The sequence below is a fragment of the Heliconius melpomene genome, chromosome 11 (assembly GCF_056956725.1).
Source record: "Heliconius melpomene rosina isolate 202511_hmr_F chromosome 11, ASM5695672v1, whole genome shotgun sequence".
Lineage (NCBI taxonomy): Eukaryota > Metazoa > Arthropoda > Insecta > Lepidoptera > Nymphalidae > Heliconius > Heliconius melpomene.
In genome coordinates, this window is record NC_140399.1 from 11,086,698 (window position 1) to 11,112,909 (window position 26,212).

At 32.8% G+C, this 26,212-nt stretch overlaps 1 protein-coding gene and 1 non-coding gene across 2 annotated transcripts in view; both read left to right on the plus strand.

Annotated features, from left to right (window-relative positions):
- The window catches only part of ogre (optic ganglion reduced), a 51,903-nt gene that overhangs the window by 10,472 nt on the left and 15,219 nt on the right, over window positions 1-26,212 (plus strand). Inside the window, exons 2-3 of the mRNA XM_085193621.1 lie at window positions 6,534-6,855; window positions 21,115-21,222. Of these exons, the coding sequence (XP_085049747.1) occupies window positions 6,604-6,855; window positions 21,115-21,222 (360 nt within the window). The 5' untranslated portion in view covers window positions 6,534-6,603. The remainder of the gene's footprint in view (window positions 1-6,533; window positions 6,856-21,114; window positions 21,223-26,212) is intronic.
- On the plus strand, window positions 10,751-10,943 carry LOC146534895 (U2 spliceosomal RNA). Its single transcript, XR_014878487.1, has one exon. It is a non-coding gene; the product is annotated as a U2 spliceosomal RNA (small nuclear RNA).

Sequence of the window (26,212 nt, forward strand, 5' to 3'; positions counted from 1 at the left end):
GTCTATGTTGTTTAAGCTTGCTTATATGATTTTTCATATGTCATAATAATTGGGTTATATATGTGCCTTTAGCTTTCAGTTAGGTTAATTAAAAAAAAATCTATTCCGTTTCTTATCAATATACCTAAGAAATAAAAATGTATTTTACATTTTCAATTCAATCTATTAGGTGTAGTGCTTACAATATGGAACTACTGACTTTAAAGAGCTTTTGGTTTCTCCTGCATTACTTTTTTATTTTTAATCAAGTTAAGATACCCAGTCGTGACGTTTGGGGATTCGATTCCCACTCAAATAGATTCAAAGTGCGGCGTTGGGTCCGCCACTTAGGAGTTGGAACACACGCAATGCCTCCAGCATTTGGCCGAAAGTTGGGATCGGACTTTCTTACCACAACATCCCTCTGCCTGCAGGGTAGGCAGAGGGATGTTTGCGGTATAGAAGCAGATAAAAAAAATTACGTTAAGACTTTCTTGCATAATGTGGATATTCATTTGTGTAGGTCTAGAGACCTAAAAAAGATTATTCATTACAAGTAATAATATCTAAAAGCAAGTTAAATGTATACCTCTCAGAGATTGGCGAGAGTCACCGATCAGACAATCGATCATTGAGTAAGCCTTTGCACAACACAGTCTAGCTCCATTGCGTGCATTTGAGGTTGTGACATTTGTACCTACTGATATAATAAAGTTGAAGAATTTTTTTTGTGGACCGTTGATTGAAATTGAAAAGTTATTTTTGTGTTTGGATGTCCATTGATCAAGTCACTACAGGGGGATTATTTATGTCTTTTAAATGCATTTGTTACCACGATTTGGTTAAAAACAGAGAAAACAAAGTGTCTTAGCACTATGTTTTTTCAGTCAGGGTAGAGTGGCAGACTAAAATAATATAAAATAATAAGCTATTTGCGGGATAAATGTTGGAGCTGAAGAAAAGCTCCACACGAGGTTTTTACTCTTAACTGCTAATTTCAATGAAAATCCTTACTGTAACAAACTGAATAATTGTTACATTTGTTATCGACATAGTTTCCCGCAGGTGTGTGATCTGGCCCACATACTAACTCGGCAGCTATAAAAATATTTACACGGCCCAGCACGTTTACTGCTTGTACGATTACAGTGCGTTGAACTTTATCAATATTGGTGATGTGTTCAGGAAATCGTATTAATAAATGTTCAGTTTAAAATACTAACATAAATATAGTTTATTTTTTCGGCATCACGCAGCATCTCGCACATTACAGGGAGACAGAGGGAACATGAGAACGCTGTGTTAAAACCCTACGTTTCCATTAGTATCCCGTATGAAATATATTTCCTAGAGTGGGAATCGAATTCACAAACTGTTGCGCTTACAGTCGCTTGTGCCGCTGCGCCCCGACTTTCCTTGATACTAGTCTATATTTACTTTATAAATACCAGGTTTAAATTAGTAAATACATAAAATAGACATGGATAAAAGTAAAAAATGTTTTAAATACTAGTAGAGGCTTATAATATGGGTCATGCAGACATTTATTTTAAGAACATTTTTTGAAGTTTTAAAAGCTTGAAAGGGCTCTTTAAAAACTGAGATGTTCTTCATTAGTAAGTATAATTATGTCTTAGACTTTTTAACGTTTTAAAAAAACATGAGTAACACGAAAGGTTTTTTGTTATTTTACGGAAGAAGAAATTTTTAGTGCTAATAGTTTCGAAAAATAGAAAATGTCTTATTTAGGATGGTGTTAAACAATATATTCAAACTTGTGAATTGGCGTATCATGACTGTGTTGCCATCAATTTGTAAACTTTCTCCCTTATTTGGTAATGTTATTGTAAACAGCTGTGTTAGAAGCTAAGTGAAAAGATACCTGTTAGCGATAACTGTACTAGCATTATGAATATTTAGCAAGTTTGGCTCAGCAGGAGAAGCAGCAACACATCTTCTGAGTAGTGATCGAACTCGTTTGCCCACTATGACCTGTACAATGTTAAATATGTATATTCAGTTCAAATTATAAATGAAGGCATCGTGGTGCAGGGTCATAGGGGTGTGACTATAACGCGATGGTTTTTGGTTCAATCCCGACTTGACGGAATGAACACTAAGTTACAACACTAGTTTCCCTCTGCATACTCTGCTGTATGCGAAATACAGCGTGAAGCTGCTTTTATTTTTATCATGTCATAGGATTACGTCATTAATTCTATAAAAAAGGAATCAACATATTATATAACATAGATAAAGATAATGTTATGTTTTTGCTAATTTATGATGTATTTTTTGTCATTATTACAGTTATAATAATGAATGTCATTTTTTCCCCTACGTCACTGAGGAAGATTGTCGTCTAAATTAACGAACGTTGTATTTTGTAACACTTGTTTGCTGTTTATTTAGATATTTCCGTCGATAAATGTAGTTCAATCAATCTTATCTTTACATTAATTAAAAACATATAGTGAAAACAAATAACTTGGACGTTGTTATATTCATAAAAAAATAACAGACGGACAACAACGTGATCCTATAAGTTCCATTTTTACCTTATGTAGTACAGAACCCTAAAAAAAACCAGACGTCTGACAATCTTTTCAGTTCAGTATAAAAGTGTAATTTGAAATCTGAGCTAAGATTGTGCGAGCAAATTACGAATCACTTTAGTGTGTTAGCCGTTAACAAGGTTGTGTCTAAGGTGAATTGAAATGGATGTTTTTCGATCTCGTCTCACATTCTGCACACGACCCGATTACTTTTATTGCTGGCAACATTGAAGTAATTAGACACTCGTCGCGTCTGTGCCTTTGGTACAGCTTGTTGAAAGCGATTGTCGTGAGTTTGAATCTGGCTCGAGAAGGAATTCTATACTAATATTATATAGTTAAACAGTTTGTTTGGTTGGATGTGCTAATCTCAGGAACTGCAGGTTCGAATTGAAAGATTTTTTTGTTTGTTGGATTGTCTATTAATGAGGAAAGTTATATATCCTATTACATCACGTTTATTGTCATTTGTCATACACAACTCTTAGTTATTTCTATTTGACTACGGGGGCGAAGCCGCGGAGAAAAGCAATCCTTATAATATGTGTGTATTTTCTAACATATATATATACTAGCGACCCTCTTGCGGCTTCGCCCGCTTTAACTACTGGATTATTCATGTAATGTATGTTTGCAAAGCACTTAAGATAATGTAATGAATGTGAAAATTAATTAAACCCTTATGCAACCCGCATTTTTGTAATTTCAATAAGGATTTTTAACCGACTTCTGTAAGAAAAGGAGGTTATCAATTCGACTGTATTTTTTTTTTTTTTTTTTTATTTTTTTTTTTATTTTTTTTTTTTATGTTTGTTACCTCATAACTTTTAACTGGGTGGACCGATTTTGATATTTTTTTTTTTATTTGAAAGGTATAGCTTCCCGAATGGTCCCATTTTTTTTTGGTCCATGTCTGACAATGGTATCCATGAGAAAATCACATAAGTCTTAAATTTGCATTATGCATGTGCGCGACTAATAGCCGAATAACTCAATCTCGCGCCAACCGATTTTGATGATTCTTTTTTTATTTGAAAGGATACACTTCAAGGATAATTTGGTGAAAGTTTGGTTAGGTTTCGATTATGAAATCCGGAGAAAATTGAGAAAGTTTGTTTTTTTTGGTCAAAAATTAATTATACTGTAATAGTTACAAGCAAAAACTTGTTAAATTGATGTCAGAAGTGAGATTCCTGATCGTTGCATTTCTTTTCAACCAATCTCAAAAAAGAGGATGTTCTCATTTTCAACCAACTTCAAAAAAGGGAGATTCCGAATTCACCCGAATACTTTTTATGTTTGTTCTTGTCAATATACCAAAATGTAACTTTGCACAAAAATAATAGCTAATTAAATGAAGTTTTACATAGAACAATCACAACCACTCGTTGACAACCACTACCACCACCATCACCACTCGTTCAAGAAGCATCATTTTAAGATCTACCCATCACTAAAAATCGTAAAATAAATTAATTTTTAACAAAAACAAAAACCGACTTCTAACAACGAACTAAAAAGTGAAAAATAATTATATAAAGATTTTATAATTTTGAAGTCGGTGTCAAACTAATGCTACAACACCTTTACTACAATATATAATTACTAAGCCTGTTTGTTTTACTTGGCACCGACTTCAAAATTATAAAATCTTTATATAATTATTTTTCACTTTTTAGTTCGTTGTTAGAAGTCGGTTTTTGTTTTTGTTAAAAATTAATTTATCCAATTGTTTTACACAGCAAGAATTTTTTAGTAGTAATTTTAAATCTGTGCTACTAATCTTTTCAAGTACTTATTAAAATATATTTAAATGACTATTTTTAAACGGAAGAAATTATAAACAAAAACCTACCTACTAATAACTACTACAAAAAATGTGAAACCAAATATATCGCGCTGAAATAATACATTCAACTCCAATTATCCAATACGTGCAAACGCATTTAACTAAATCTTCGTTGCTATAAAGGCAGCCGGGTTTTTTTTTTCGAGCTTGTGGTTAATGCTGAAGGGGGTATTCTGTCCCTGATGAAAAGCAAGCACTACGTGGCTGCCTGTGAGGAAAATTAAATGGAATGCATGGGCCGGGAATCAAACCCGGGCCGCCCGCGTGGCAGGCGAGCATTCTACCACTGAACCACCGATGCGTGTAAGACAGGCGGGCGCGGCGGACGCATGGCGAGTGGCGAGTCGTTTCGCAGCAAGGATTTTTTGATATTGTAACAACTTCTAAAGTTCTTATTAAAATGAAAAACAGTAAAAGACAGTTTTGGTCTACATTAAATGGCCAACGTAACTAATGTACTTATTTATATGCTGAGAGTAAGGGATAAGTGAAACTTGAGTAACATACAGCTGATATGTCAACGGCGGGATGTATCAACAATTAAATGTGTTTTCTGTAAAACTATTCGCAATTTCGAAATATTGTAAAAAGCAAATTTTATCTCTTTTAAAGGATAAGGATTAATACCATTATGGAAAAATATCCCTCACAATAAAAAATATATTGAAATTATTATTTTTAGACAGAAAAGTGATCACTACACGTTATTCTTAAAAGATATGAATATGCCATCGCGGACTTTTTTGTAGATCTTATTAAGAGGAACAATACTCCAGTACATTTTTTTCATGTAGTACTTACCATTAGAGCAGCGCATGCGCGAAAGTGTCTCAACGGGTAGGACTTTATACACATTTATCGTATTTATGTTAATTTACATAAGAATGTACAAATAATAAACTATATATAAACCTTCTACGAAAAACACTCGTCTTAATGGTGAAGACCGCATCAAAATCCGTTGGGTGGTTTAGAAGAAGAAGAGTTAGAAACAACAGACAGACACGAAAAGCGACTTTGTTTTATAAGATATAGGATAGGATACCTATAGTTTTACCTTCCCACTATATCCCGCATATAGCAGGGTATTCAGAGTGAATACATAACTCGGCGCCCATGTAGATCTCTCATTCTTTCTTCTTCATTCGGTGAAGTCTCTTGGCGCATTACTTAAAATTTGACTCATTTCACGTTTATGTTTTTTAGTAATCATCGGTTGACGATTGTGTAAAATATTGTTCAAATTTGTATGTATTGTATTTTTTTTCACTGAATTTAAAAAAAAATAGTAATTAGGCTCTTACTTTTAGTTTTTAGCTTTTACGTTATAGGCAAAGATAAGTGAAGACATTTAAACACTAATCTCTACTATTTGTCGCTTTGTTTCTGGAAAATGTCTGTGTTGCTTACATAAATAAATTTGAAACATTAACAAAGTGCTCTAGAGACTGAATTCTCATGCATAAAAGATAATATTGCTTTGCAGGAACTTTTCCGTTCTCAATTTTTTTTTCTATAACTGATTCAAATTAAAGTAAAATGAACACTTGTTACGCATAATGCAAATTCGGAATATGTCCTAGAAATCTTGAATTATGACGCCTTCGTACAAAATTCCACTGCATAATAGTATGAATCTTTGAAAGATACATCCGAACAGTCTCGTTATGTTGAAATTAAGTTTTAGTATTTAGTGATTAATTCTCTATAAGAAGTAAATAATTGTAGAAATTAAATAGACTCTTTTTTAATAAAATATAAAAGGCAATTTTATATTTTTGGTAGCGAAATACCAGCCCTTTGAAATTTCACTCAAAATACATTTTACATTAGTTGCCTGAACTCAAGTGTCGTGTTTCGATGAGTCACATTAAAGAAAAATATTTTTTTTGATATATAAACATCGTCTTGTAAGATTCGAACCTTGACCTTTTGATTGTCAACAAGTGGAGGCATACCCTCAACAAGTGTTTCACGACGGTGTCATTTAAAATTAAAAAGTAATCATTTCGTCATTTTGTTAACGAGTAAAAGTGGCTCAAGCAATCACTTTAATTAAACAGTCGGGTCGGTGGAACAATAAAAAAATATTACCTTTTGTTTATAAATGATCTCGAAAAAATTAACCATTTTATTTTCTGTTGTTACAGATGCTGCAGAAATATATCGAAGACTGATTTTAAATTACTTCTATAATGTTATAAGCTTTAAAGAAGCAAAATGTTTAAGTTGCTCGGTGGACTGAGCGTGTACTTCAAGTACCAACCAATAAAAACAGATAATGCTGTGTTCAGATTACACAACATATTTACAACAGTTTTGCTGTTGACCTGCTCGGTCATCATCACGGCGACTCAGTATGTAGGGGAGCCCATAAAGTGTATAGTGGGGGGTGGTCTGCCGGCGCACGTCGTGAACACCTTCTGTTGGATAACCTCTACGTTTACGATGCCCGACGCTTTTATTAGAGAGGTAAGAATTATTTTGTTATTATTTTCATTGTGTCTAAAATTGTGTGGAGAGTGGAGAAAAGACCGTTTAAACTTCTAACTTCTAACCGTTTGAACACTATGTTCCCCTGCCTACAAAAGCGTAAAGCTTTTTTTATGTTAATTAACTATAATTTTACGTCCACGTGTAAAAAGCTTCGAATAAAGTCGTCATTCGGAACGTAAGGATCGGATAGGGAAATTTTTATACGTGAAGCTGTTCTAGCACAATTCGAAATATTGATTATTTAGCTAGTTTTATCTTATATTTAAAAACAACTTCGTAGACCCGTAAATTTAGCCTACAGTACAAGGTTTGAAGATTATGAATGACGCAATGTCTTTTCTGTTACTGCGGTTACTAGTTTTCTCAAACAACGTGGGCGCGTTCTAAATAAGTCGCTAAAATATATCCAGCGTTTGTCTTTAATTAGATAGTTTAAGCGAAATCAATGTTTACTTGATAGTATGCTTGTTAAATATAGAAGGTATCATGGTGAAAGGTATGTAAAATATATGTAATACTGGATGCTGACAAAAGTGGAAAAAGAGAAAAGAAAACGAAGCATTTGATTGTAAACGCAACGGTTGTAGGTTTGGTTCTCATTCGGGGAATGTATTATTTTCATTTATTTGCTCTGGTCACAAGACAAAGCACAGGTAAAATTCTCTATAAATAAATTAAATTAAATCAAATTAAATCAGCTTCACGCTGTTTCCCGCACACAGCAGGGTAGGCAGATGGAACCTAGTGTTAAGATACTCCGTTCCCACTTTCTGCCAATTCTGGAGGCATTGCGTATTTAGTGGCAGGACTCACCGCCGCGCTTTGCCTCAACACCAGAGCGAAGAAAATGGAAATATAAACGTAAATAAGTATTTCACTTTTTCGAGTGGGGATCGAACCCACAACCGTCACGTTACAGTCACACCTACGTCCACCAGTCAGACGACCTCTCTATATATAATCTTCAAAATTAGTCGAAAATACATATATTCGTAGAAACATTTCGAAAGCATTAAACAAGAAAATTGCATACGTCCGTAGTTTCAATCGGTATGTTGATTGGGCCTGTCTGCAGTAAGGCATAATGACAGAGGGTGACTAGGTCGAATATTATGGAGATGGGCGGATATAAGGATCTTACTACTTATTAGAAGCCGTCGCGGCACATGCTGACAGCATTGGAGCTTTATATTTGTGGTTCGAATCCCCATTTGGAGGAATTAATATTTTTTATTTCTCGTTTTCGTTCAACACGCAGTGTGCCGAATTAGGCGGAAAGCGGAGAACGGTACAAAATATCTTAACACTAGGTTCTCTCTTGCTGTCTTGCTATATGCTAGCTAAGAAATTATTATTTATTGTTATACTTAAAAAGTACTAATAAATCCACATTACAATAAATGATACTCATAGAATGATTTTAAATTAGAAAAAAGTAACCATGTTCGTTCATGTTTTTATTATTTTGACCCCCTTTAAATATTATCAAATATATTAATAATGTTACATCATTTCTACATACATACCTACATAAAGTGCGACACCGTTCTCTAGTAATAATTTTAACAAGTTACTGGTCTCCTTTGTCTAGTATTTTTACGGGGGTCGTTATTCACGCATCTGTCGGTCTGTACGCTGCAGCTTTCGCTGGCGGCGTGCCAGCTCGGCTATTTTAGCGGAACTTTGCTGTCCCTTCGTCAATCCTGTTGGGTGCGCTTTTTGTTTGTTGTTATCCACTCGTACTAGGTTTGGCCCTGTGTAAATGTTCTTTTTAAAGTACTGTAGTTGTATATAACTGTTTTTAAGGTATTTTATTCCGTTTAAAAATAAATCGTTTTGAAATTATAGGTGTCACCTTCGTGAATTTTTTTTTGACATTAAAAAAGTTCCTCAATTAACAAATATAATTTAAAAATATAGAAAAAAGAGAGAAAGCAGAGAAGTATCAGTAGGTTTCTATATCATCATTATCAAGGTGCTTTGATGATGTAAATGATGACGGTGATGAATAAAAATAAAATTCACTATCTACATATCGACTTCTATGCAATCTCATGATGTAACTTTTGAAACAATAGGCTTATTATGAATGTAAATGAATGTCACGTTGTCACATTATTCTGCAGATATATGAAAATTAGTTTTCTATAAACTAGTGGATATTTTTCATTGTTATATTACCGTCTTACCCATTTATTATCGTTTGTGTAGCTTTACATATTTCGCAAGATCGTCTTTGAATGCCTACGTAATGTATATGGATTGTTTTTGTATATCTACGTGTATGCAACCTATGAGATATTTAGAATTGCACCACTCAACACCCATTGCCTCCAGAATTCGGAAAGTATGGAACGCAAATTTCTTAACACTAAGTTTCTAAATTCCTTCTGCCAAAAATAAAAAGTTATGTATATATATATATATCTTAAGTCAAATTAAATTAGGGTCAAATAGTAAAATTTGTAGTGATATGATGACATGTGCATTGTTTACTGACGCACAAAGGCTTCTCCAACTAGAATACTAGTTTATTTACAATATATTTATTTTGATTTATATTAATATACATTTTTTTATTTTTAAACTAGCAGTCATACATACATGATTATTCATTTCATAAACAGAATTGACTAATAGTCAAATGTGTTGATGTCAATGAATAATTTAATGTATTCGTTCAGAAACAGCCTTAAATGATAAATTATTGATTTGGGTAAGGATTTAGAATATTCTTTGTGAAAAAATTATATGGGAGAAGTGGTATGAAAGAGCCAGTTTACTAAATGAAGCAAAAAAATATATTTTTTATTAAAGAAATTAAGATTTTTTTTCCTCAAATTATTATTTATTTATTAAACTAGATAATTTCATACGAAATAACCCTTAAATACAATAAAAAAATTGATAAAATATTCATTTTAAAAAAAAATGTCTTTCATAACAAACATTTCGGTATTGAAAGAGCCAGTCTTATATTACGAGGTATAACAGTGATAATTATGCTAAACAATATTAAATAAAAACGATTTAATAATTCTTATTAAAAAGTAATGTTTTTTTAAATTCTATCAGTCATTTTAAGTAAATAATTCTTATTCTTTAAAAAAATGTAACCTCCAAAATGACAACGATATGAAAACTTTAAACTCAATTTTAATGCAGTTACAAAGCCAAATATATACATAAACTTAATCTATATTCCAAGTACCCGTATTTGTTTACAATGAAATATTAAAAAACAACAACAAGAACAAAGGAGGTAAAATACTTACTTTGGAATGCCAAAAACTTCAACTCGACGTATCGGCGTCCGTTGGACTGTCAAATTTTTGTGAGTGGCGGGAAATCAATGTTGCCATCTCCATTCAACGTGACACTGGCGAAGTGATTTTGTGCTCAACTGGCACGTTCGGAACGCCATTATAGAAAGAACAGAACAGAACAGAACAGAATCAATGTTGCCATTTAAAAATAAAATATTCTAACGAATCCGTTCCTAAACTGCTATAATATTGCAGGTGGCTCTTTCAAAACCTGGCTCCTTCATACCACTTCTCCCCTAATATGTAATATGCAATATTACCCATTATGCAAATCAAATCGAATAATCCAATATAAAAATCGAATTCACAATAATTAATAGAATATCAAATCGAAAATAAATTAATTGAGAACCTCCTCTTGGTTTGGAAGTCGATTAAAATACAGATATTTTATAAGTATAGATATAAATTGCTATATATTTGCAGGCAAACTTATGCCCCGAGTTCATTCATAGATGGCGCTGTGCATTGTATGTCGATTACTGAATCGCGCTGGCTAGATGTTCTAGCGTTTAATGACGATCAAAATTTTCTGAAATTTATTTATCGCTTCTCGGCCTTTTGGCTAAGATCAAAGTGTAGTATCTGTTCTTTTCAGCTTAATATCTGAAAGTTCCCGCACCGCGGGACCAGTATATTAAACTGATTTTTGTAAGCTGACGGGATGCTCGGGGCTCGCTCCACTCCTGTCACGGGTCGGCCCGGCATTGCAGTGCCGCCGGGATCGGCCCACATATAACTAAACAAAACAAAAATAAGATATAATTAAATATAATATATATATATAGATATAGATATTATTAAACTTTATATTTATTTTGTATCTTTAGAATACAGAGTTAATATAAATATAAATAAATACAGATAGAATCATAGTTAAAGTGTCATCATTCAGAGTGAATCAAAAACTTAAAAATAATTTATATTTATTTAATAATATAAAATATGTTCATAACATAACTAAGAAATAAATTATTGGATAAAAATATAGGACATTTGGAGACAATTAAAATGGACATTTAACTGTATAGATTATTGAAATATTCTAAAGACGTATTTTAAGATTTTTAAGACATATTTTTATTTTGTTTTTGTTTAAAAACAGTTTATATTGATATATATACAACTCTTCCATCACTGAGTGACAGACAAACAATACACGTCCGAAACGCAGAGAGAACTTAAATTTAGTATATACAAGCGGCCTGCCCGCGGCTTCGCCCGAGGATTTATGTTGTACTAAAGTATTAGAATGTTTAAAAATCCTCCTGACGAAATTAATGTTTAATTCAACAGTATGTTTTATGCGTTATCAAGATACTTTAGTACCTACTATTTGTTGACAATAGTAGCGTTACATGTGTCTATTTCTTCTATCTCAAATATGAGCTTCTTAAAAACTAAAATACTTATATCTTTTGATAGCGATTACAATGAAATAAAAACTAAATCCTTCTCTGAGTTACTTATATTTTTTATGTATAAAAGTTGCTTAAATTTGTTGTGTATTTATTACGTGATACGTGTTCACATAAACAGATAAACAGACAAACTGACAAACAGACAAAAATTCCAAAAATGCTGGAAATGGATTCTGTTAGTTATCCTTTAACACTCTGGCTATTTTTTTAAATATTTTTAATGTACAGAAACGACATTTCTACAGATTTATTAGAAGTATAGATGTGAATTGTAAGCTTTTTGTAATCAGTATTTGCCATTTGTCCTGAAGCTATTTGTTCATTGGGAGAGGTCAAAGCAATCGGCCTTTATAAATCCCAGCAAAGTCAAACTAGGTGCTGGTAATTGAGTAACTGCCCACATCCTTGCTAACGAATACACTTTAAAAGCTGTGTAGTCTTTTATTGTGATGTTTTATTTCTATATTATGTGAAATATATAGAGGGAAACGAAGAATGAAAGAAAGGAAACGAGAAATTTGTTATTTCTATATTAATTTAATAGTGTTCTAGGAAGAAAGACTAACAAGCAGAAGTAAAAGGAAGTTAAAGTAATTTAATTTAGTAAAAATGGCTTAAATTAACAAATAATATATATTAATATGACAACAATTAATTCTTTATAAGTAACGTCTCAAAGGTCCCTTGTGCATCGTTGTTATGGGTCTGTTGAAATTATGATAGCTCAGTGAACTCTTACAAAACGGCCTTTATTTGTGAGATAGCCTGCGTTTTATTAAATTGACGTAGGTACTTTATATACGAGTATACTACGTATGTAACCCGACCTGGCCTCGGCTGATGGGTTATCGGTGTTATATTTTTTATGTTTTAACTGTATAGTTAATAGGTATTATGGTGATATATATTTATGTAAGGGAGAAGTGGCATGAAAGAGCCAGTTTACTAAATGAAGCAAAAATATATATTTTTAATTAAAGAAATTAAGATTTTTTTTCCTCAAATTATCATTTACAAGGCCAAATATATATATAAACTCAATCTATATTCCAATTACCCGTATTTGTTTACAATGAAATACTAAGAACAATTCAAAGGAGGTAAAATACTTACTTTGGAATGCCAAAAACTTCAACTCGACGTATCGGCGTCCGTTGGTTCCGTTGAACTGTAAAATTTTTGTGTGTCGCGGGAAATCAATATTGCCATTTAAAAATAAAATATTCTAACGAATCCATTCTTAAACTACTATAATATTGCAAGTGGCTCTTTCAAAACCTGGCTCCTTCATGCCACTTCTCCCTTACAGTAGGTATATTGTATTTGTAAAATCTTTATCTATATATATAAAAGGACTTGTCCTCACTGACTGAGGTAAGACGCACGCACAGCCGTAACCACTGTGCGCAGAAACGTGAAATTTGGACAAAAGTTTACTTTCGTAATCTGGACATCCACTAAGAAGGGATTTTGAAAAATTTTAACCCTAAAGGGGTGAAATAGGGGTTCAAAGTTTGTATGGAAAAAAATTTAAATCGGCACCGATTTTTATAAAATTTGAAATTTAGATTTTTAAAAGTATTTAATTGAACACGTATTTCATCGTTTTCTAGAATTCTCCCCCTAAGGGTGCAAATAAGGAGTTGAAAGTTTGTATTTCCTGCAAGTACTCCGGTGTGTGTCCCCTTGACCAACCCCTTGTGTGACAGCCTTCATAATAATAGTAGTAGTAGGTTCAGGTCACAGCAGTCATTTCGTGCATCAATTCATGAACCTAGTTCATTAGTTAATGCACAAAACATAGTTTTATTTAGTGATGATATTGGAAGGAATATGGGTTCAATTTTGAATTCTTGTTTACCGGGACAGTCAGCTGTTAGTTTTTGTTGTCCGTCAGCATCCTTTGAAGTTCTCATGCAGAGAAGTTTAAGTTATAAATTTAATAAGTGTGACAAACTTGTTATATTATCAAGTAATAGGGGAAATTTAAACAAAAAACAGTTAAATGACTATTGTGAGTCATTATTAAACTTAGATATAAGTAAAATAATTTTGTTTACATTTCCTTATTGTAAAAATCAGCCGGAAGCGGAAAATAATTACAGATTTAAGCTAAACTCTACTCTGCACACCATAAGTACATATAATGACAAATTACATTTTATTGACACTAACAAAATAGTTAGTAAAACTTTATTTTTGACTCAAAGTAAATATTATTTTGGTCATAGGTTTAAGAGACAGATAGCTTCTGTGCTATCCTATTATTTTGACTTATCAGCCAAGAACTTGGCTACTACTTCAACTGCTTCTATTGAGCAGACTGACATTGCAATTTATTCTGACATTATGTCTAATAATTTACACTCTGTTGACATTTCTCAACATTTAAATTAATTTCTCAGACAACAGAGGTAGCAACCTCTAGCTCTAATTTATTATTAAATATCCCTTTGATCCAGCTAGCTTTACAATTAAATTACAATAATAACGCACACTGCACATCATCACAATATCCATGCAAAAATAATAATAAAAATGTTAAGTCTATTAGATTAGTTCATCAGAACACCCGTTGCTTGACGGGGGGCAAGCAGCTAGAGCTGGAATTATTCATGAACTCGGAGGAAATCAGTATTATGTGTATTACTGAACATTGGTTAAAGGTGAACCAGCTCATGTTTAATTTCAGAAACCACCGGGTAGGAAGCTCATTCTGCAGAATCAACACAATACACGGGGGGTCGCTTATTATATTAAACAAGAACCTTAAGTTCAAGGAACGGAAAGATATTGTGTCCCTTTCTGTAGAATGTTCTATCGAATTAGCGTGTGTTCAACTAGAGCAATTCATTGTTATATGTGTATAGAGACCTCCCTCCGCCAATTTAAAATTATTTTTAGAAGTAATGGATGAGGCCTTAAGCAAACTTACCAAGTCGGGTAAGCCTTTGTTAGTGTGTGGGGACTTTAATGTTAATATTTTGGAAAGTTTAAGTCCCACCATAAACTTATTAAGTCTTTTTAAGTCACACAATTTACTTAATTTATTTACGGAGCCAACCAGAATAACTCCTACGACTAGTACTTGTATAGATATTTACTGACATTATTCCATGCTACAAAAGCATTATTAATAAATTAGATTCTGACCACTCTGGTCAGCTAGTAGAATTCTCTAGTAAGAAAAAACAAGTGGCTAGGAAAAAAATTGCTTTTGTACCTGTCACAGCTAGTCGTTTGGAACGTATGAGAGTTAGTTTACTAACTAATTTACTAGTTTTAGATATAACTTTACCTCCCAATTCTTTGTACAATTCTTTTTTTTACTCTTTTATTAATAAATTTCATTCAATATTTACTCCCAAAGAAATTACAATTACCGATAGTCCTATCTTTGGTGACTGGGCCACAGCAGGTATTTATAAGAGTAGGGAGACGCTGTATATGTTATATTATGAAAAACAGTTTAATAGTGGTGAAGAGTTTAAAGAGTACTTAAAATCTTACTCTAAAATTTTCAAAAGTGTTTGCAAAATTGCAAAATCTTTATTTATTAAAACAAAAATCAGAAATACTAATAATAAAATTGAAGCCACTTGGAAGGTTGTTAATGCCGAGACTGGGAGAACTAGGGTGAAAGATTCTAATTTTAAACTTAGTATTGACGGTCACATTGTTGATTCCGATTTGGAAGTGGCCATTGCATTTGAAAAGTTTTTCTCTACTTTCCCAGTCAGTCTAACAAACGATTTAGGTTCTTCTACCACTATTGCAGAATCGTTAATTAACGACAATGTTCCCGAATTTTATAATGGTTTCGTTTTCCGTCATGTAAATTATTCAGACATTAGTGTAGCTTTCAAATCAATTAGTATGAAAAAGACATCCGACTTGTGGGGTGTCTCAGTTAATATCATAAATTCTTTAATTGATATTTTGATTCCTGATTTAGCTACAATTTTTAATAGATGTATTGATTGTGGAGTGTTTCCTGATTTGATGAAATATAGTAAAATAACTCCATTGTTTAAATCAGGTAGTACGCAAGACCCTACAAATTTCAGACCGATTTCAGTACTACCTACGTTTAGTAAAATTTTTGAAAAGCTGATACTCAGTCAGCTTCTTACTTATTTTAATAAAAATAAATTACTGCACACAGGTCAATTTGGTTTCACTCGTGGAAGGTCAACATCTGATGCTGGGGTCAAATTATTAGAGAGTGTATTCGCGGCTTGGGAGGAGTCACGTGATGCCTTTGGGGTGTTTTGTGACTTGTCCAAAGCATTTGATTGTGTGCAGCATAAAACTCTTATCAGGAAGCTACACCACTATGGTATAAGAGGCATTGCTTTGGATCTTCTCACTTCTTATTTAAGTGATAGGATTCAAAAAGTAAATGTCAACGGGAAATTATCACACGGGTCACCTGTAGCATTGGGGGTGCCACAAGGCTCTATTCTGGGTCCGTTTTTGTTCCTTTTGTACATTATTGACTTACCTCACCTTATGAGAGATATCTGTGAAATAGTGTTGTTTGCAGATGATACATCTTTAGTTTTTAAGGTTAATAGACGGCAATTGGAAATTGACGATGTAAACAATGCTCTTTCTAAGATATTACACTGGTTTAGTGCCAATAACTTGCTTTTAAATAGTAGTAAAACTAAATGTATCAGGTTCTTTACTAAGAATGTGCAACAAGTAGAAACCAGGGTCTTGATGAACAATGAGGAACTTAAAGTAGTTAATGAAACTGTTTTCTTAGGTATAACATTAGATGCTAAGTTACAATGGGGTCCGCATATAGCAACTTTATCTGGTAGACTTAGTTCGGCAGTGTATGCTGTCCGTAAGATTCGTCAACTGACCGATGTTGACACCGCGCGTTTAGTATACTTCAGCTATTTTCATAGCATTATGTCTTACGGCCTATTACTTTGGGGCAGTGCCGCTGACATTATAGATACCATTTTTGCGCTCCAAAAACGGGCTGTCCGAGCAGTCTATAAAATGGGTCCACGGGAGTCACTAAGGAATAAATTCAAAGACTTTAACATCCTCACACTACACTCCCAATATATTTATGACAACTTAGTATATGTGCATAAAAATATTAATAAATTTAATAAAAACAGTGACCTCCATCAACATAATGTAAGAAATAAAAATAAGCTTGCTGTGCCCTTCTCTAGGCTCCATAAAGTGTCTCACTCATTCGTAGGTCAAAGTATACACTTTTATAACAAACTTCCAAACGACATGGTTAATTTATCACTGAACAAATTTAAAAAAGTGGTAAAGCACAGGCTCTGCCAAAAAACATATTACTCTGTTAAAGATTATGTTCGCGATAAAGATGTTTGGAAATGAGTTGCTCTATTTCTAAGTTAAAATTGTAAATTGTTATTTGTAACAAATGTTGGCATTTAAAAGAGTGGCCATGAGTTTCTTTGCCTGTATCTTCTCATGAGCTCAAACCATTTGAACGGGCTTTTTTCAAGTCAAAATTGCACATTTTTTTTTGTTATTTTATTTTGCATTTTTTTTCTACTTTATGACATGTCCAAGTAAATGTTAAGCATTTTTATGGAATAAAGATATTTTGACTTTGACTTTGACTTTGTATGGGAAAATTCTTAAATCGCCACCGATTTTTATAAAATTTGATATTTACTCTTAAAAATATTTAATTGAACATATATTTCATGGTTTTCTAGAATTCACCCCCTAATGGTGCAAATAAGGAGTTGAAAGTTTGTATGGAAAAATCTTTAAATCGCCACCGATTTTTATAAAATTTGAAATTTAGACTCTTAAAAATATTTCATTGAACACATGTTTCATGGGTTATTAGAATTCACCCTTAAATACACAAGCGAAGCTGCGCACGTCCGCTAGTATAATATATAGGAATGTATACTTATAATAAAACAGTAAAAATATTTTGTCTGTACATTTAGTATTTTTGACTGAAATGGATAGAGGGACACTTAAAAACAATAATAGAAAGCAAAAATATAGTTTTTTGATTTCTTGTCTATATGTCTGTATGTATGTATGTATGTATGGTCACGCTAATCTCCGAAAGTACTGAACAGATTTACTTAAAACTTTCACCATTGCTTTGTTTTAACTTACAACTTAACATCTAAAGTTTGTTTCATCAAAATCGGTTCATAAAAATAAAAAAAACCGGCATTTGAATGAACTCAAGGCATGAGTTTCCCTGCAAATATATAGCAATCCATATCTATACTTATACTGATAGTAAATCTGTGTTTGATTGTGATAAATCTATATTTTTAACCGGCGTTCAAAACAAGGAGGAGGAGGAGGAAAAGGTTTTCAATTTAATATTTTCGATTCGATATTCACTCCATTTATTCGATAATTATTTTGGATTTGATTTCGATATTGGCTTATTCGATCTGATTTCGGTATGACTAGCGGACACGCGCAGCTTCGCTTGCTTATTTAGGGGTGAATTCTAATAAACCACGAAACATGTGTTCAAATATTTTTAAGAGTCTAAATTTCAAACTTTATAAAAATCGGTGGCGATTTAAAAATTTTTCATACATACTTTCAACCCCTTATTTGCACCCTTAGGGGAAGAATTCTAGAAAACCATGAAACATGTGTTCAATTAAATACTTTTAAGAGCCTGAATTTGAAATTTTATAAAAATCGGTCGATCGTTCGATTAAAATTTCGATTCGATTTAAATTTTTTTTCCATACAAACTTTCAACCCCTATTTCACCCCTTTAGGGTTAAAATTTTTCAAAATCCCTTCTTAGTGGATGTCCAGATTACGAAAGTAAACATCTGTCCAAATTTCATGTTTCTACGCACAGCGGTTACGGCTGTGCATGCGTCTTACCTCAATCAGTGAGGACAAGTCCTTTTATATATATAGATTACAGTTATTTTACAAAGAATATTATAAATTCTCACCCAAATCAATAATTTACCATTTAACGCTGTTTCTGAACGAGTAAATCAAATTATTCATTGACATCAACATATTTGACTGTCAATCAACTCTGTTAAATGAATAATCATGTACACGCTCTAAGCGCCATAAATTAAAAACTAATCTGATAATCATGAAGTTCAAGCGGGCGAAGCCGCCGGAGGGCCGCTAGTCAAATATATTGCGAATTTAGCGGCGCGTGAGGCACGTCGTGTCCTAGAACTAGATTTCTCATATTTATCCTGCTATATGTGGGTCTTAATCTTCTGAAATCGACTTAGGTACATTTATTTTCGTTTATTGTTTCAAATATATTTTTATTGTTTTCGGCTCACGTAAAGGACCCCATTGACGGCGAAGTTCATACAAAATGCATTAAAAACGATGCTTAAATGCCCCTATATTTTGATTATGTTGACTTAAAAACTTAAAAGGGACCGTGAACCACAACATTTGATATTAATTTCTGTTTTCATCATCTCTAAATACTCTTGACAGATGGACAACAACGTGATCCTATAGAGTTTCTCTTTTTCGTTCTAAGATGCGGAACTCTAAAAATAATTAATGTATGTGTATAATGCCTAACAAATATCTTCTAGGATATAAAGTTTATTGTCCTACCAATAGGCGGGTCGTGATTCAAACTTGATTCATAACGCGTAACACGTGCACTTGCATTTAATTCATATTCTCTGTGCAGAGCACGTTGTGGGCGTTGATATGATAAGCTTAAATATTTTATGAGTAAAAATGTATATATATGTGGCGTTGTAATAATAGTATGGAGGCAGTATTAACTTTTTCTACATAATTTTCAACATCCTCGGTGGTTAATCCTAGTACTTTGTATTTAAAATAGTTCATAATTACTTAAATAGATTACAAATTTGACTATTATAAAATTATTGCTGGACCTAGCATTAGCGTATTAATCTGTTAAATCAACTATTTGATTAAAAAAAAATTAACCTCATTAGTTTCAAAGAGTTAAATAAGTAAAAAATTAGGTTGCCTCAAAATTGTATTTAGGAATAATAATTATTTGAAATACACTATATACCTATTTGTAAGTTATTCATAAAGAAATTATATGAGTTGTCATTATACAGGGTGGAATTGTCAGCACCACTTTAAATGAAACCACAGTTTTAAGTACTCTATAAAAGCCTAATATAATTCAGAAAAAAAATAATTCCCAAAAATGAAAAAGTTATTTTTTCAAACAAAATAAATAATAAAATTATCGTTTTAAAATAAAACGCCATTTGTAAAGTATAACATAGGCACGCACACACTTACCTGTCAAAGCGGCAACGTCGTACATTTATGTGTGCGTCACACGAAATACAGGTATGGATAAAAATAGTGAAATGAAAAAAAAATCCTACGTCAAAACTGTTGATGTACCTTGATTAATTTTTTTAGCTCTGGGTTTGAAATATTTTACCCTATATGCAGTTTCAGTAAAAGAAGCGCTGCCTCTTCCACCCTGTATATTTACAATTCAAGAATCATCTTAATATCTTATACAGTCAAGGATTCAATAAGATCGCGTGATTCACAGCGTGATGACGCCATAACTGTTACATGTAGGTAAGTATGTGGGTTCGTAGTAAAATCCGTAACGGTTGTTACTGAACTGACCCATTGGTCTACTGCCTACTTTGTTTTCTCAAAGTTTTGTATTGTCTTTAGCGAAATTATCGTTCTTCTTTCTGGAAATTAGAAAGGTGGTTTAATTAAACGCGCCATTTACAGGTAAAGCGAAATGAATTAAGGTGTAATTTTTCTTTAAGCATCATTTGTTTTTCAGCTTCAGACTTTATGTGATATATAGCACAGTAGGCAGAGAATGTAGTACCTAATGATGTCAATAAACCCTGTTCTTCCAATTTTTCCGAACCTGAAACATTGTAGAGTGGTGAAACTTAACGCCGTTTCTGCCAGATCAGATAAATAATTAAATAATTTATTTCCTCGAGTAGTTATCAAAACCCACAAGCATCACGCTTTCAGTGAGCTGTCTGTCGTTACCGATTAATTCTTTACGTATGATTTGACCCTTGTGTCTTTTCTGTTACTAATTGTGTGACAGTCACATCCTGTTGCAGCATTTTTTTTTTAATTTCTGTGCGCGGTCCTTATCTTTCTTTGAATTTAATATCTGCTATAAGCCAATCTTTTTATTTTTGACATTTTGTAAAACTTATTCCACATATAACATGGAAGACTGAGCGAACCTAGCGTGTGTTGACTTGTTGAGTCACGGAACTCAACGCCGCGTAGTCTTTTCTAACAGAGCGAGGAAAATGAAAATATCAAACGATTCATTCTTGGTGTCGGAATCGAACCCACGACAGTCGGGCTTACAGTCAGACGCTGTGCCAAAATGACGCTCAAATTTTATAAACACATTATAATTTTATCATTATTTATATAACTACTAAAACATTTATAATTTAAAAAACGAACCTAGTAACTTCTAATATTGTTATTTATCGCAGGCAGGCAAGGAGGTAGCGCATCCCGGTGTTATGAACGAGTATGACAGCAATTCAGAGAAAAAGTATTATACGTACTACCAGTGGGTGTGCTTCATGCTGTTTTTACAGGTAATCATTATAATTTGCTTAAATTTTTACTATTATCTATGTAATAATAGTGCACCCAAATTTTTGTTTTATATGAATTGTGTAATTATATTTAAAATATAAAGTAACTAGCGGACCCGGACGCGGCTACGCCTGCTTGAAATATAAGAATATAATTTCTATAGAAATATAATTTCAATCTAGATGAAATGCTAAAAGTGGCTATTATATTTATTTTCATAAGTATGAATATCAAAATGACGTGGTAACGAACGGGGTCGCGTAGCGAGGACGGTTGTTATTAACATGGCAGAATAAATTGCATGTCAAATTAGAAAGTATTTTAATATATTAGTATATATGTGTAATGTAATATTATATATGTGCCTATAGCACTTCTGAAGAATGCAGCTTTCATACAAAACAAAAACAAAGTAAATCGATCCAGTAGATCCAGAGATCTTAGCGTTCAAACAAACAAACAAACAAACTCTTCCGGTTTATTATATTAGTATAGATAAGAATCATAGTATTCTTAACATATATCAAATAGGCAAAAGCTTAAATATAGACCACATACTAATATGATAATATCTACAAATAGGTACTTCCCTCAATGATCGTTTTGCGAGAACTAAATAACTCGTATCGAACATATCCCTTACATCTATTTGTCAATCATAATTTATTTTGTCCTTGCATTTAGCTCGATGGTATGATACCCCCCCTCAATTATCGTGACATTGAAGTTACCCCAGCCTCAACATTGTCAAAGGGCACTCAAATGCAATCTGCAATTTGTAAATGATATTGATAGTGTTGTACCGGGCTCTCCTTTTTGAGTAGGGATGCCAGGAAGTCCTCTCTCATTGCTCCCCTACTTTCCCGAAGAACTATAAATGTTTTTTTTTGTTTATCAGGTTAATACTGTTTAACTTTGGCTGTGTTGTGTCTATCTTTCACACACGTAGTAACGAAAAAGTTTTATAAAGTAAAAAACGAAGTTACACTAGCGCCCTTACTTATAATAATAATAATAATATAATAAAGCCTTTTATTTTCCTATAAACATAAAATTCTACACATTTGACAAAAATAAACATCTTACAAAAATAAATAAAATTTACAGTAAAATTTACTACATACATATTAAATTGGAAATACAATTTTCACATGTTATTATTATTTATTTATTTATTTATTAGTTTCTTTTTTTCTTTTTCTTTATATATATATATATGTATTTTTTTTTTTTAATATTTTTTTTTTATTTTTTATTTATTTATTTATTTATTTTTTTTTATTATTATTTATTTATTTATTTATTATTATTTTTTTTAATTTTATTTATTTTAATTATATATAAGCTTAAATTATAGGAACCTCTTGGTGAGTATAGGCCTCCTCCATTTTTCTCCATGTTTTTCTATCCTGTGCTAGTCATCTGCCCATCGTTTTTGTGGCCTGCCCACTTTTCTTTTTCCTTGTGGCCCTTACTTATATCGCACTCAATTCTGAAATTGTTCTTAAGATACGGTTTTAATGCATCTCAAGATCGATCCCAGACTTAAGAACGATTTATAAACACGGACCTACATTTTATCTGTCCTACTATATGCGGAATAAATCATGAAGCTGAATACATATCACGTGCTACAAAAAAGATACAATATCTGTCCTAACCACATAAAGATCATATTCTGTGTTTCCTTATGCTTGTAGTAACAGGACCCTTGACCTTTGATGGAGGAATTACTTACGTAGTGTCTGCGGTTACGCGTTATACATAATAATCGCTTATTAATATGTATCATTTTATCCCGAATGAAATGAACGTAATTTTCCTTAAAACTGCTCTCATAGACGACAATTAGCCTATAAGACTGACAATTAAGTTGTAAGCTGATTAACTAAGAGTTTTGTTTGAAACACCGACACTTTCTAATTTTTGAAGCTTAAGTATTTCTTGATAAATGGAATATACAATGGGAAGTTTAAAATTATTATTATAGATGCAATACCTGTGAAATATTTCTATAAAGTGGACGAATAAGTGATATCTTAGAATAAAAAAGTAAAAAAAAAATTTTAAGTTAAACGGTTTTATATTGCAGATAAATGTACTAAAAGCTAAAAAATAATTTCATAGAAATTATGATTACTAAAATAAAATCGTGGGGCACGTCCAATATCTACAATTGAAAGACATAGCGTGAGACTTCACCCACCTAGTGGTAAGTAGCAAGTGTCCCCACGATTTTATTTTAGTAATCATAATTTCTATGAAATTATTTTTTAGCTTTTAGTACATTTATCTGCAATATAAAACCGTTTAACTTAAAATTTTTTTTTTACTTTTTTATTTTTAAGTTTTTAGTTTTTATTTCTCATGCTATTCAATTCGTTGAAATGAGGCTCGATGTCTCATTATTGCAAGGTTAATGGAGAATGTTACGAACGACCCCCCCAGAGGTCCAATAGAGGGACAAGGCTATGTACAACAAGATGTGCCTGAATCTTGAGGGGAAAACGCTAACGACATATCATTTTTATCCACCTAGTACCATACAGTTCTCGGCGCGCTTTTACCTTTTACCTTGGGTGGTACCCCTAGCGACGTATCATTTTTAGGCACCCTATAGCCACACAGTCCTCGACAGGATACCAGATCTTGACTTAGGTGGGAGATTCATATTGTAATTGTGTATAGTATACTGTATTATACTTACCAAGCCCTTTATTTTGATACCCATATTGATGGGATTGAAAACTACATTATCCGCCATTTTGTAGCAGTGGCCATCTTTGATTTTGATTTTGTATAGTGCACTGAATTCTACTTGACAAGCCCTTTCATTTGATACCCATATTGATGGGATCGAAAAAACTAACTTGTCCGCCATCTTGTAGCGGCGGCCATCTTGGATTTTGATTTTGTATAGTCCACTGAATTCTGCTTGACAAGCCCTTTCATTTGATACCCGTATTGATAGGATTGAAAAAAACTAACTTGTCCGCCATCTTATAGTGGCGGCCATCTTGGATTTTGATTTTGTATAGTCCACTGAATTCTACTTGACAAGCCCTTTCATTTGATATCCATATTGATGGGATTGAAAAAAACTAAGTTGTCCGCCATCTTGTAGCGGCGGCCATCTTGGATTCACAATAATATTGAATATGGATAATTGTATTGTCACCAGAATCAAAGGCGTATACCAAATTTCAGATCAATCGGTTAACGGGAAGAGGGTTAAATTTCAATTACTAAATTTGACCCAAACAAACAAACAAACGGGGTGAGCTAAATAAAACCGTTTAAAAATATAAGAATGAACGGAACAGCAGCTTACTAAAATTATTTTGAATTTAGTTAGCATCCATGTTATGTGGTAGACACATAGCAGGGTAGGCGGAGGAAACCTGGGAACCTAGTACGCAATGACTGCCTACCCTGGCATAAGCGTCACTTCACGTCAATGATATACGAGACATAAGGAAATACTGTGAATAAATCTTAATAACTATTAAGTCATTGTTGATGAATTTTATTGTGATGATTTATATTTCTTACTAAACGATCATAAAAGTTACTTCAATTGTGACAGAGTACTTATACTTAACTAACAATAAAATACCAATAAGTATTTTGATATGTCGATGAATTAAAATTAATTAAAGCACACAAGGATAATATTTTAAGGAAAGTCTTTCTTGTTATTTTGGTACACATACCAAAATAAATAATCAACGAATTAATTATGATTAGTATATATACAGCAATATGAGGCCGTCGAGGTTGGTCAGCAACGGTCGTGGGTTCGATCCCCGCTCGGGGGTATAAGTTATGATTATTTAATATTTTCATTTGTTCGTTCTGGTACCAAGGCAAAAAAGATCGACGTTTAATTCTTCCATACAACACACAATATCTCGAAAAAAGCAGAAAAGTGGGCTCGAGATGCCTTAACTCTAGGTTTCCCGTGCCTATGCTATGTGCGGGATACAGACAGACAGACAGATTTTAATAATATCATTCGTTTTAATAATAGCATAGTTGAAGGGTTATCGATTCACCGCACATAGGTCAAGATCAGTAAGTTTTTTTTTCAGTTAGTTGCTAATTTGTGTAAATAGATAATGAGCCCGAGATCCCTACGTGAAAGATCATTCACAATGATCTTTCTCCCTTATTTTGAAGGTTATACCAAGTAACGCTGATTCAATTCTAAGTTACTGTCACACTGTCAACCTCCTTTTTTTGAAGCCGGTTAAGAATGTAAGACCTAGTTTTCACTAAACAACTATTTTCTACAGGCCAAGATCACGTTACAAATAAGGTTGACAATGCGTCTGGTAACGGTACCCTCACAACAGCTGGCCGTTGACTCAAATGTGGTACAACTTGACCTAGAATTAGAATGTGATCGACATACACGACTTTTATGGTTATTTTATGTAATCAATTACATATTACGTGACAATTTAGTGCAAGTGGTACAGTGGTTTTGATATTGAAGTCAGTTCAGTCGTGGGTTCAGTTCTGATTTTTCGATATTTTTCGTTTTTTTTATTATTTTTTAAATTGTAAATAATAACTATTCCGCCATCTTAGATGTTCCGCCATATTGGATTTAGTATAACGTAACATTATTTTTAGAGTTACGGTCAACGACCCATTTCATTTAATATCTATATTGTAGACTAGCGACACGCTCGCGGTTTCACCCGCGTGAACTATGTTATTATTAATTTCTGTCTCCATGGCTACGTCCTAGTGACGTCTATGCAAAATTTGAGACTCCTAGCATTTGTAGTAATGAAGTTTCATACCAACTTTCGACCCCAAAAACAACCCCTTAGAAGTCGAATATTGCAAATTCCCGTCTTAGCGAGCACCTACGTCCTATAAATAACTCCTATGCAAAATTTGAGATTTCTAGCACATGTAGTTTCTGAGATTTCGTGATGAGTGAGTGACGACCTTTTGATTTTATATATATAGATGTAG